The following is a 13446-nucleotide window of genomic DNA, read 5'->3' on the forward strand; positions in this document are numbered from 1 at the left end:
GAGGCTGGTTGGCAAGAGTTTATGGGGGTCAAGTATACCAGTCTGTTATCAGCTTTTGACAGTGGTGCCCTGTGTTTCTGTTTGAAGTGGAATTTGTGAATAGTTGCACAGCTCGACAGTATTTTTTAATTCTGTCTGCTTAACAGCCCATCATGTCAAAGAAGACCAAGAGAACACTGAAGAAAACAAATTTTTTAATTAGGATTGGGAATTGCAATATTATCTTTTTTCTGCTAAAGATAAGATGATCTGCTTGCTTTGTGATGCCACAGTGTCAACATTAAAGAAATGCAGTGCTCATCTGCATTGTAACACTCATAAGGACCACAAATGTTTTACATTGGAGAGGCATGAAAGGTTGTATTGCAGAAATTAAAAGGTGAAAAGCAAAAGCAAAGACAATTCTTTCAAGCAGCAATAAGACCTGGAAATAATGACAGTGAAGCAGCTTATAAAGTAGCTTATATACTCAGGGAAAAAGGGAAGCCATTCAGTGATGCAGAAATTGTGAGAGAATGCATTGTCGAAGTGGTAAGATGCTTAGACCATGATAATGTTTCAAAGTACAAACAACTGCCTCTTTCAAGGAGAACCAAAACTGATTGGCATCATGAAATAGGCTTCAACTTAACAGCACAATTTCATGCAGTACTTCAAAAGGAAAATGTATATTATTCAATCACTTTGGATGAATCTACTGATACTACTGACTCCGTGCAGGTTTTATACTTCATTTGAGTCATCACAAAAGGTTTTCTTTGCTACAAAGAGTTACTCACTTTGGGCACTCTTGCAAACAGAACATGGGGAATAGGTATCTTCAACAACTTTCAAGATAAATGTCGTGGAGTTGGACTGAATTTGGTAAATTTAGTGAGTATATGTACAGACAGTGTACCTTCCATGACAGGAAAACATGAAGGGTTTATTGCACAGATAAAAAAAAGTATTAACAGATCTAGATGCTCTCATTTCTTTTCATTGCATCAGCAAAATCTCTGTGTTAAAGCTACTATTTTAAGTGATGCTTTGCAACAAGTTGTAAATATTGTTAACTATATTCGTGCACATGCAACACAACATTGGCAGTTTCCTAACGTGCTAAAGTTGAATGATGAGGTATTCAGTGTGGATTTGCTGTATCAGTCAAAAGTGCGTTGGCTATCACAGGGACAGGTGTTAGCGAAAATTTGATCTCTGTGAGAACAGATAAATTTTATGAAAAACAAAATCAGCAATGTGGGCCGGGCGCGGTGGCTCACGCCTGTAATCCTAGCTCTCTGGGAGGCCGAGGTGGGCGGATTGTTTGAGTTCAGGAGTTCGAAACCAGCCTGAGCAAGAGCGAGACCCCGTCTCTACTAAAAATAGAAAGAAATTAATCAGACAACTAAAAATATATAGAAAAAATTAGCCGGGCATGGTGGCGCATGCCTGTAGTCCCAGCTACTCAGGAGGCTGAGGCAGGAGGATCGCTCGAGCCCAGGAGTTTGAGGTTGCTGTGAGCTAGGCTTACACCACAGCACTCTAGCCTGGGCAACACAGTGAGACTGTCTCAAAAAAAAAAAAAAAAATCAGCAATATGTATTATTGAAAGAAGATTTCTATAGGAATGCATCATTTCTGTGTGATATGTCAATTCAAAATGACTTGAATTATTTCTTTGCAAGGTAAAATTAAGTCTATATATGATATGTGGCAAAAAATCCAACATTTTGAAAAAAGGTATCTTTTTCAAAACAGTTCTTCAAAAGGAAATTTTGGATGACCATCTTCCCCAGTTAACGAAGGTCATTGGTGAGCAGGATGATATATGCGAATCTCTTGAATAGTACACAGCTGTTATAGACCTATTAATTGGAGAATACAATGAAAGATTCACCGACTTTGAGAATCATGACAGCATACTCAAATTAACATTTCAGCCTCACCTAGTTGATAGTATCAAGGCACCTGAAGAACTACAGATGGAATTGATTGAGCTCTCACAGTAGATGATATTTCAAAGTCATTGTTTGATGCTAAGAAAGATCCAACTGAAATATGGGAAAATGCAGCAGAATACTCACGCCTTTGGCAGCATGCCTGAAAAATGCTTTCTTGCTTTTCAACCACTTATTGTTGTGAATCTACATTCTCTTACCTAATCAAGATGCCCTTAAGGTCACAAATGACTAATACCCATCTGGAGGATAAACTGAAATTGTGGCTCTCCATGCTGCAACCAAATATACAAATGATTTCTAACAAAAAGCAGACACAACAAAGTCATTAAAAGATTAGTTACTTTGAAATTAACAAATAGTTTTCATTTTTTGAAATTATTAAGTATATCAGTTAGATTTTTACAAAATAATGTACTTTTCAAAATAAATCTAATCCAAGTTTCTTGAATGTGGCCTTCAAAAGGTTCCCCATCCTTGGTCTATTCTATTTCTCACCAACTGTGTGACCTCGGGCAAATTATTTAATGCCTCTGTTTTTTTATGTGCAAAATGAGAATAATAATAGTACCTCTATTTCACAGACATGTTGTGAAGATTAAATAAGATACTACTTACAAGGTGTTTGTAACAGTGGAAAGTGTTAGCAATTTCTGATGTATTTAATTCTGAAAAGCTATTATTATGGTTCTTTCTTTTCATTTCATTGTTTTATTATCATCTTTTGGGGTTTTTTTTCAGTGATAAGTAATAAACTTTTTGTTCTTATTTCATTGTTTTTATTAGTTTTATTTATTTTTTATTACTTCTTGCAGACTGAGTTCTTCATCTATCTTTTGCATGTTTTATTACAGTAATTCTTTTTTTTCCCCCCAGTATGTGGAGCAGTTTTGCTCTTTTCTTTAATCTTCGGTTGTATAAAGTGAAATGTCCTATCCACATATTCTGTTTGCTACATAAAGGATTGTGTGCCATCTTCTGCAGGGATTACATTCTTAAGCCAGTTTTTGAGGCAAAATCTGAGTGTAATCTAAATTACTCCTAACCCTCTTAGCTTGTCCATAAAGAACAGAATTCCTCAGTATGGCAACATGCTCGATCAAAGGCACATCTCGTAGTTACTGTTGCCTAAAGATGTTGAATCAGGGAAAGGCAAGGCTCAGGTGGAGCTGTGTGCAGCTTTTATTGAAAGGCTGGGCTGTCTCTGTCCTTGGATTTGAATTACATATCCTGTACCAGGAATCATACCCTATCCCAAAAGAGAATAATAACCTAGCATTTTAGGTGTTGACCCAATTTGTCAGGGATTCCTCGAGCCGATGCCTTTGGTCAGTGTCAGTCCCATTTCTTCACCTCCCCATGCCATTAGTCCCCTCCCGGCAGCCCACCAGCAGTTGTTTTCTCTGCTTAGGGTACTTTTTTCCCAATTTGGGTCATTAGTTAAGAATCCTCAGGTTTGGCCAGTTCTGTAGCACTTTTTAATGGGTTGGGACAGCGTTAGGAATCAGTTGCAGCAAAATCCTTTGGTTCTTTACACAGCCATGGTTTTGAAGTCTATGGCATGGACTTAGATTTTTCTCCTTGATTAACTGTCGCTGTCAGCTTTTGTTTGGTTGGTTTTGGATGGGAGAGGAGTTGAGAGAATGATGATACGGCTGCTGACTTTTTTCTGTTTTTATTTCATTAGGAATTAAGAGAGGGGAATTGTGTTCTAGATTTATTTCACTGAATCTCTTCTCTTTTTGCTGGAATGATTTTAGGCGCCGTAGGTAGGCTTTATTCTGTAACAGACTTGACTATCTTGCTGCATGGCCTACTGCTCGTATACGCAATGTGCTACCACATTGACATCTCGTTTCCTGAGCCCTAGCTACTCTTTTTCCATATTCCCTGCTTTTGTTCTTTTTCAGCCCTCCTTTCTGCTGCAGGCTGGTCTTACTAGTTTTCATAATTACTGGGTCAGTTCCCAGAGTACCCTTGAGTTTAGGATATTTTCATATTGTCCATCAAACATAATAATTCTTTGAACTCTATCCAACCTGATTTGAATTTTAAGACTGTGGGATGTGGTTTTCTTAGACCCTTGAAAAATGCCAGTAACATGAGGCATTTCTGTTTCTTAATACTATTTTACTTAAAATGTTTTTAATAAAATATATTGAAATTAAACTGATTTCTTCTCACTGATTTTTTTTCTTTACTATGCTACAAGTTTAATATTAGCACCCCTGCCAGGAAGCCTCTAAGAATATTGAGAATAATGATACCCCAGCTATTTTGAAAACTGCCATATGAAAATCATGTGTCTTCCCATTTATGTTCTGCTACCCTATTAGAAAATGTGAAAAGATGCAATTCGATTTTGACATTTCACTATATAAACAGAAAATCAGTCTGTAAGATTGAATCCCTGCAAGTCATTCTTCTAGGCTCTTTCCAAAGACTCAGAAGCAGCCTGATGATGAGCAGTGCTCTTATTAAAGGAGACCTGGTCAAATCCTAGCTGTTCCAACTGATAGTTTTTTGATTTGCAAAGTACTTAGCCTAAGTCTCTGTTCTCGCATTGGTTAAAATTGGGATAACAGTGTAATAGTAGTAATGAACTTACATGAAGATTAAATGAGTTTTTTTAATAAAGAGTTTAAAACTATCTGCAAGTACACAAATGTAAATTACTAACAGTAAAAGTAAACAAAGTCCTCACTTAATATTGTCCATAAGTTCCTGGAAACTGCAACTTTAAGTGAGATGACATGCAGCAGGTCCTTGAATAATGTCATTTCATTATCATGTTGATGAGGAAAAAAATTGTTTTGTTATACATCCTTTCAAGAACCTGTCAATGACATTAAGTGAGGACTTACTGTATCTGGATTTAAGGAACTTACGGTCATTTAGTGAGGCTAGGAATAAATAATTACAACAGAAGGTAGAAATTAATAAGCATTTTAGGAGTTTTGTAGCTGAAGTTTTTTTGGGATTTCTTCATAGCAGGCATTATTTTTAAATAAAGGGGATCAGGAAGACTTTGTAAAAGAGGTGAAGAACATGTTCCTTGGCATATAGTAGGCACTAAATAATTATTGAATGAAGGCTCCTTTAACAATGGTTCCATGTGGGAAGAGGCAAAAAAAAAAAAAAAGAAGTATCTTTCTGGGCAGAGGAAGAAACATGAACAGAAGCAGAGAGAAGGTCACAGGACCTTTATTAGGAGGTGATTCTAGATTTTTGTTTGTTTTGTTTCTTTTTTGGTGAATCAGATATAACTGGCATAGAGTCCATGAAAAGGAGAGTTACTGGAGTGATTGAGCCATGTTATGAAGACCCTTGCATATTTTAAGGGTCAGACTTCAAGGGTTTGTGTTTTCTTTGGTAGGTGGGAGAAGTCATTGAAGGGTTTCAAATGGCAAATGACAGAATCGTAGCTAGACTTCACGAAGATGCACTCAGCATAGGGTTTTTTTGATCCTAACTCTCTAAGGTGCTTTAGGAATTTGGTGAGTTTGTGTTTAAAAGTACTTTGTAACTGAGGTAATTTAGCAGCAGCTTACACATCCTGATTTGGGACCAAAAGGATGGGAGATACTTTTCCTGCAGAGCTGCTCTAGTTGAAAGTGGAGTGGATAGCGCCTTCTCAGTCTCATTGGTGGTCGGCCCCAAAGCACTGAAATTTCACTTAGTAAAAGGGTTGTGCTGGAAAGAGTTTTAAAAATCACCAATACATGTTGGTTGCCTTTGAGCAGACATTGGCTAGAGAAAAATTTTTTTTTTCTTTTCTTTGAGACAGAGTCTCACTCTGTTGCCTGGACTAGAGTGCCATGGTGTCAGCCTACCTCACAGCAACCTCAAACTCCTGGGCTCATGTGATCCTCCTGCCTCAGCCTCCCAAGTAGCTGGGACTACAGGCACATGCCACCATGCCCAGCTAATTTTTTCTATTTTTAGTAGAGATGGGATCTAACTCTTGCTCAGGCTGGTCTCAAACTCCTGAGCTCAAGCAATCCTCCTGCCTCGGCCTCCCAGAGTGCTAGGATTACAGGCATGAGCCACAGCGCCTGGCCTGAGGAAATAGTTTAATTAGAGCCATTTTGCAATAATCTTAGCATGAAGTAAAAATAAAGATCTGTTGAAAGAGAGATTGTAGAGGTAAGAACTCAAGATACTTAGTGACCTCCAGGATGTGGAAATCTAAAGATGACAGTGACCTACCAGTGTATCAGTTCGTTAACTGTATATTCACTATGAAATGTTTGAAATTATGTTAATTTTGACAGGTACAAAATCAACATGCAAAAGAAGAGTCTCTTGCTGATGATCTTTTTAGGTAAAGTTTGATTCAACTACCTATGTACCTTTGAGAGATGTACATAAAATCTAGTTCTTATTCCTAGAAATTAAATATTTGTTTCTTCTGTCTTTATAGACACCTAGTTCCTTCACCTAAAAAATGTTTTGTTTTGTTTTTTTTTTAACATACATGTTTCTTTTTATTACTTGAGCACCTCTTAATTGGGTTTACTGGATATAACTTTGAGGTTTGGGGTTGGTTCAGTTGTACTGTATCATAAGAAAATTAAAATTTGTATGGGGGATTCAAGCAAAGAAATCTCTTTGAATCTCTTGAATCTCTTTCTCAACTGGCTGAATTTGGCTTATAAATTTTGAGATTTTTCAGCTCTGAGTAGAATTACAAATAAAATGGGTTTTAAATTAAGACAAAATGCCAGACCATTTGGTTAGTTTTCATTGGCACATGCATAAAAACAAAAGACTGGATTAGAGTTTCAAAGCAGGTTTTTCTGGGAGGTTTTAAAGGAGTTGTAATGGGTGATTATAATTTAATTCTTAATAGTACACTTTCAGCATTCCTGCAGGCCTAACAGACCTTACAAGAATTACCTCTCAAATACTAATAAAATACTGATTAGAGGTAGATACTAAGGAAAAGTATTAATAACATTTTCCCAAACTTTCTGAAAGGCAGAACCTAGAAATACTATACTTTTCAGTCTGTTTTGCAGCCAATTAGATTGATTCTCTGATTTCATAATGTACAATATAAATCACAGGTGAAAACACTGACAAACAATACTGATTTTTTTCTTCAGCTAGATTTGTTCAGCTGCTGAAAATTTTGTAAAAGTGGTAATTATATTTTAGGTTCTTACGGTCCTTTGTGTACATGATCTACTTTAATTTGGGGGAGGTAGAATGTGGGATCTGTTTGAGGCCATTACTGGAAGAGGTATAAACACATCTTGATTTTTAAACTGTTGTTTTTATTACTTATTTTAAATGCTTTATAGGATTTTTGTCGTTGATATTTTGTTTTTACCAAATTTCCTCAAAGCAACATCAAAGGGATAAATGAAAATAAAAATGTCAGTGCTTAATATCTGATCCTAAGGACAAAGTTAGCATTCCCATCCTATTTGCCAAAGTGTGACTATAGTTTGAAAGCCTTTTAACTTTAAAAGAAATACCATCCCTTATCTAAATATCATTTAACCCTATTTGTTTCTTTGCAGATATAATCCTAATGTAAAAAGGAGAAGATAACTGAGGATTTTAAAAAGCAGCCATGGAAAACCCTTACCTAGCAAGAAGCATTACTTCAGACTAATTGGGATACATGAATATATAGTATATAAGGAGATTCAAGTTACAGCTATTTTATGCCTAAATTTGTTAAATAAAATGCACAAAACTCCATTTCTTTTATGTGTGAATATTGTTTTTTTCTGTTTTCTGGCTTTTTCATCTCATGAAAAATTTTTTTCATTTTTAAATGGGTTTTATTTATTGAGTAGTTAATAGAGTCACGGTTCAACATTGTAGAAGTATAGAATGGCCAATACTAAAGTCACCTTTCCAACCACTGTCTTAGCTGTTTGGTTCCCCTCAGAAAAAAATTCATGATACCCATTTCTTAGAATTAGAGGTTCAGTGAACACATTCCAGATGAAACAATTGTACCAAAAAAAGAGAAAATGATTGAGAAATTCAATGTGCTATGGAAAACTTCCCTGACACTAAAAATTCTAGCAATTTGTATGAAAATACAGACATTAAGTGCACCTAAATAAATTTAAGTGAAGATAATTAGAGCAGATAAATCCAATAAATAACCATAGTATGAGCTGCTATGTGATCTTCAAAGAACAAACACCACTAGAGATCTCAAAGTAATAACCACCTTGGGAATGGAAAAAGAGAGTTTTAATCTTATTTTCAATTTTAACCTTTCATAATTCTGATAATACCCAAACAGTATTACAACTTTAGAAGTACTTACCATGCCCAAATATCTTAGTTTCAGTGATAGAAATTAACTCAAATGCACACTCAGGGATAAGTAATTCCATTCACAATTTATTGAATTGCAAATCAAATTAATTGTTACGGTGGTTAAGTAGAGAATAAATCTCTGAAAAATACCTTGGTGGGTTCTTGGATGTCAAAGTGTATACCAACACTACTGGATTGTTCAAATTATTAGAAGAATATGAAGCACCTGTCAAGGCTTCAACAATAAAAATATTTTTAAAAGACCATCATATTTGGTAATAAATTAGATTTATACAATCGATAATTTCAAAATAAATAAAACCTGAGCTCTAAATGCCTCCGACCCCCACCCAATCCCAGCACACATACCTTACATCCCATACTCATTTGGACCAGTGTGTCTCAAACTTTCTGAGCGTACACATCCCTTGGGGATCTCGTTCAGTTGCAGTTTCTGACTCTGTATGGGAGCTGAGAGTCTACATTTCTAACAAGCTACAGATGAAGCTCATGCTGTTAGTCCTTGGACCACCCTTTGAGCAGCAAGGTGACCCACTATATAGTCGATAATTTCTGGCCTAATGATTTTGTGGATTTATAGATTCAAGGCTGTAATATTCTGGAATCAAACATAAGAAATAACCAAAAATAATCACAAAAAATAAGTCTTGGAAGAAAAGAATGTTTTAGTTAAGTGAAAGCTGAAAGTATACTAAGTTGGCAGTGTTTCCACTTGTCTGACAGCGACACCTTTGATAAATTAAAATGTAAGTCAGAACACCAAGTTCTGGTAACTTTAAAAAATGAAGTTACTGTAGCTTGAGGCTCTCCTCCAGTCGAGTCTAAAAAATTCAAGCCAGTACACTGCAAAACCACTATTAAAAATCTTTAATGGCAGACTGTCCATTTAATTTCTTGTAAACTTGCTTTAAGCTATCCCATCTCCTCCTCCTCTTTCAACAAATAAATGCTGCTTTTTCTTCTGTCTTATAGTTAAACAGCGTGTAACACCCAATGCCCCTCCCTTTAAAAATCGAACAAAATTGTCTCCAACCAAAGGACCCAATGCAAAAAGGTTGGCTTCTTTAACACACTCATAGGTATATGTATCTATTTCCACGGGATTGCCCTTACATGTGATTGGCTGACTCGACTTATGGCCTAGGTAACATCCTTGTTCCTTCAGAAAAGACAGATTAGGATGAGAACCTATCAATACTACTGCTGCAGAAAGCTTAAATATTTTCTTCAATCCAGAGATGCTTTGAAGAATACATTTCATGTCCGACTTAAAGGAAAGCACATGGTGCTCAGGAAAACTGGTATAATCAGATAAAAGATTTGAGTTTACAGAATATGATTGAGTACACATCATATGATAGACTTTATGATATTCAGGATAAAGCTTTTTGGGAAGCTGTTTGAAAATTAAGCTTGGATCAGTTACTCGTCTGCGAAATACATGTATCACAGGGATGTTATTGTTGTAAGCACACAGTACTGCATCAGCCGCAGTAAGCCCAGAACCTACAATTAACACTGGGTCCACTTTGCCACGCAACTTTCCTTTGCTTATAGCAGCTCCAAATTCAGGCATTGAATGAAACACAAATGGAAAATCTTCCCCTTCGATTTCCAGATGAGCAGGAGAATCCAATGTTCCAGTTGCCAGAGCTACATTCTCAGCAAAAAGACAGAAGGGAACATGAGAACCATCTGCTATTCGCTGATAACCCCTGATTTCCCAGTTTCTCTTGATAAATTTTGACTTCTCTATCTGCAAATGCTTTGTTGAAATATCTCTGTCTTGACTATCATCATCATCTTGATCTCTGTAGAGTCTTGATACAGAAGTTATGTAAGTATTCTCTCTGAAATTCTTCTGAAGACCCATGACTTTTACATAATGTTTATAGTAGCGAGCTATTTCCTCTGGCATAACTCGATCCCCTTTTAGGTTCCTATAAAAGGAAAAGAAAAAATATCCTATGAGAATAGTACTTTTAGTTTCCATGGTTATTACTTCTCCATCTAGTAAGCTTTTATATCTCAAATTCTTCTGGATTGTCTGTTATAAATTATCTTAACACTTTACCAAAAAAGCCTTTTTTTCTTTTTTTAGTTAAAAATGTTAATGAATTAGTTTTAGCAACAAAGGAAGACCCATGAGGGCAGAGACTGTATTTAATGCATCTTTGTTTCCCCAGTGCCATACACAGTGTCTACACAAATTAGCTGCTTTATAAACTTTCACTGAATAAATGAAGGGATTAAAATGTGGATATCTGCAAATCAGACTGTTTTATTTCTCACAATTATAATCTGTAACTATTGAATGAATGATTTAGATTATAATCACTGAGACACTACAGGTCTAATTGTAATATCTATGCTTCTTAAAGATTATATATACCATCCTGACACAATTTTTATTAAGTTGCTTTCTATTTTCCTGATAACCAAAAATAATTCAGATGTCTTCTGCTAATCAGTCATCTTACGTCTAAGTAAATCAGAGATAATATTTCATTCTATGTGTTTTCCTACACATAAAGTGATCTAAAAGCGATCTGTTCTTTATGAAAAAAGTACATTAGTGCATCTATCACTTTCCAATGTAAAGTGATGAGCAGTAATGTTTCCAACTCCCCTGCCCCAGAGGTAAGCTGCAGTAAAAACAAACCAAATCATTTGACTTAATTCATTATACAGATGGCTCCTCAAATTACAATGGGATTCATCCTGATAAACCTATCATAAGTTGAAAATATCACAAGCTGAAAATGCATTTAGTACACCTAACCTCCAAACAGCATAGCTTAGCCTAGCTTACCTTAAATATGCTCAGAACACTTATATTAGTCTATAGGTGGGCAAAATCATCCAACCCAAAGCCTATTTTATAATAAAGTATTGACTATCTAGTGTGATTTACTGAATATTATATTAAAAGTGGAAAACAGAATGGTTGTATAGTACTTGAAGTATGGTTTCTACTGAATGCATTATTAGTAGATATATACACCATGCTAAAGCTGAAAAATCGTTAAGCCATTATTAATTGGGGACTTTCTATAATTAGAAATTTGTAAAAATATTTCTTTTTAAAGTTTAATGATTAAGATTTAGAATGTATTAACTCTCAATTTTTACAGAAACCTTACATAATAGCTACTACTTCAATCATATGCTACATAATGACATTTTGGTCAACGAAGGACTGCACATATGATGATGGTGCCACAAGATTATAATGGAGCTGAAAAATTTCTATCGCCTAGTGACACTGTAGCCATCCTAAAGTCATAGCACAATTACTTTATTTTTTTATAAATTTATAGTAGCCTAAGTGTACATTATTTATAAGGCCTACAGTAATGTCCAGTAATGTCCCAGGCCTTCAAATTCACTCACCACTCACCCACGGACTCACCCAGAGCAACTTCTAGTCTTGCAAGCTCCATTCACTGTAAGTCCCCACACAAGTACACCATTTTTTTTTTTTTTTTTGCCATATTTTTACTGTACCTTTTCTACATTTAGGTATGTTTAGATTTAAAAATACCTACCACTGTGGTACAATTGCCTACAGTATTCAGTACAGTAACATGCTATACAGGTTTGTAACCTAAAAGCAATAGGCTATACCAATACAACCGAGGTATGCAGTAGACTATATCATCTAGGTTTGTGAAAGTACATTCTATGGTGGTCACCCAATGACAAAATTGCCTGATGACACAATCCTCAGAATGTATCCCCAGTGTTAAAGTAACGCATGACTGTATTATCATCTTCATTTTACAGACTAGTAAACTGACAACTAGTTTAAGTTATTTACTCAGGGTCACAACATTAGAAGTTACTGAGTCAGGACTCAAACCCTGCCAATCTCTAGAGACCTAAGAATCTGCTCTCAACGTTACGCAAAGGCAGCAACTAAAGCTAATATTTGCCACAAGAATCATTTTCACATATTACTTCAAAATACGATATGTGTAATTCAGAAAAATAAATGCTTCTGGAACATAAATCATAAAGCTTTCCCTTTCTTACCCATTTTACAAAGGGAAGAACGTGTTAAGTAATTTTGCTTGCTTACTTAAGAAAATCAAGAACTTGTAAAACTTGCCTGATTTTACAACTTTAAGTTTCAAACCCACATGTAATTACTTCCTTAAAAACCTAAAATGAATTTTTTGAAAAGTTTAATTGCTATTAAATGACATAAATTTGTTCTCTTAAATCTCCTCAAATTAAGGAAAATTTCTATGGATTAGCATGCTTTCTGTCTAGCAGGAAGTCAAGCACTCGAATGTTACATCCCTGTTCTAACAAAGTTTAAGTAACTTCCTGCTTCCTATCTAAGTTTTAATATGCTTGAAAATGATACAGGTTTTCATTTTTCTCTTTTTAGACTTTGAGTCCTTTACTCCAAAATAAAAAAAAACATATTTTTCTAAGATGAGATTTCTTCTGAGTTACTCCAACTTTCACACTTTTTGTTAAATATTTACCTTCATACCCAAGTAGCCAACCATATCCCAGATTCTTGTTTATTCCATCATTCTAAATTACCAAACACATAATACACACTCTTTACCAGTAAAGTCAAACACTTTACACATGAGCTATGCATATATGAAGTTATATATCAACTCACAAAAACAAGTAGATAAAAGTGTAAAAAATGGTATGTGGGTGGATGAGACAGTAACTCGCAGAGAATGACTTAACAAGAGAGTGGGATAAATTCATAGGAAACCAATCTGCAGATAATACCTTACGCCTCTGTGCTTAGTTTTTATATCATCTCTAAATGGAAACTAGCTCATTATACTCACTGCTTCCAGAAGGTATTTTTATTTGAAAGACATGTACATTTATATTCTTCATCTGTGAGAGAATCACAGAAATATTTTGAAATTTTCCCACAGTCTCTGTTTCAATGTATAGCAAGGGATTTTAACAGAGTTTGATCTTTACCTTCGTTTGCTGGACACCCAGTCCTTAAATTTAAGTCCAGGTAGCTCCATCCAATTTCCAAAGCTGATTGTCAACATGGAGCCTTCCATATTCTATTAGAATAAAAAAGCACAGTCAAAAAACACAATTAAGTAGCAACATGGATTTTTTTTTAGCCAAACCCATCTTATTTACAATCACAATAAGGTTGTTCACAAGCAGTCCTAAATGGTTCTGTAAATTATCTCTAAAA

The 13446-nt window shown here is 35.3% G+C and overlaps 2 protein-coding genes across 2 annotated transcripts in view; one reads left to right on the top strand and one right to left on the bottom strand.

The window, feature by feature from the left end:
- The window catches only part of NBN (nibrin), a 52322-nt gene extending 46054 nt beyond the window's left edge, over nucleotides 1-6268 (top strand). Inside the window, exon 10 of the mRNA XM_012643543.1 lies at nucleotides 6215-6268. Within this exon, the coding sequence (XP_012498997.1) occupies nucleotides 6215-6268 (54 nt within the window). The remainder of the gene's footprint in view (nucleotides 1-6214) is intronic.
- Nucleotides 6269-9099: 2831 nt separating this feature from the next.
- OSGIN2 (oxidative stress induced growth inhibitor family member 2) overlaps nucleotides 9100-13446 on the bottom strand; it is a 17512-nt gene continuing 13165 nt past the window's right edge. The window contains exons 4-5 of the mRNA XM_012643655.1: nucleotides 13215-13306; nucleotides 9100-10189 (exon numbers count right to left, since the gene is read on the bottom strand). Of these exons, the coding sequence (XP_012499109.1) occupies nucleotides 9157-10189; nucleotides 13215-13306 (1125 nt within the window). The 3' untranslated portion in view covers nucleotides 9100-9156. The remainder of the gene's footprint in view (nucleotides 10190-13214; nucleotides 13307-13446) is intronic.

Source organism: Propithecus coquereli, unplaced genomic scaffold, assembly GCF_000956105.1.
Source record: "Propithecus coquereli isolate 6110/MARCELLA unplaced genomic scaffold, Pcoq_1.0 Scaffold2, whole genome shotgun sequence".
Classification (NCBI taxonomy): Eukaryota; Metazoa; Chordata; class Mammalia; order Primates; family Indriidae; genus Propithecus; species Propithecus coquereli.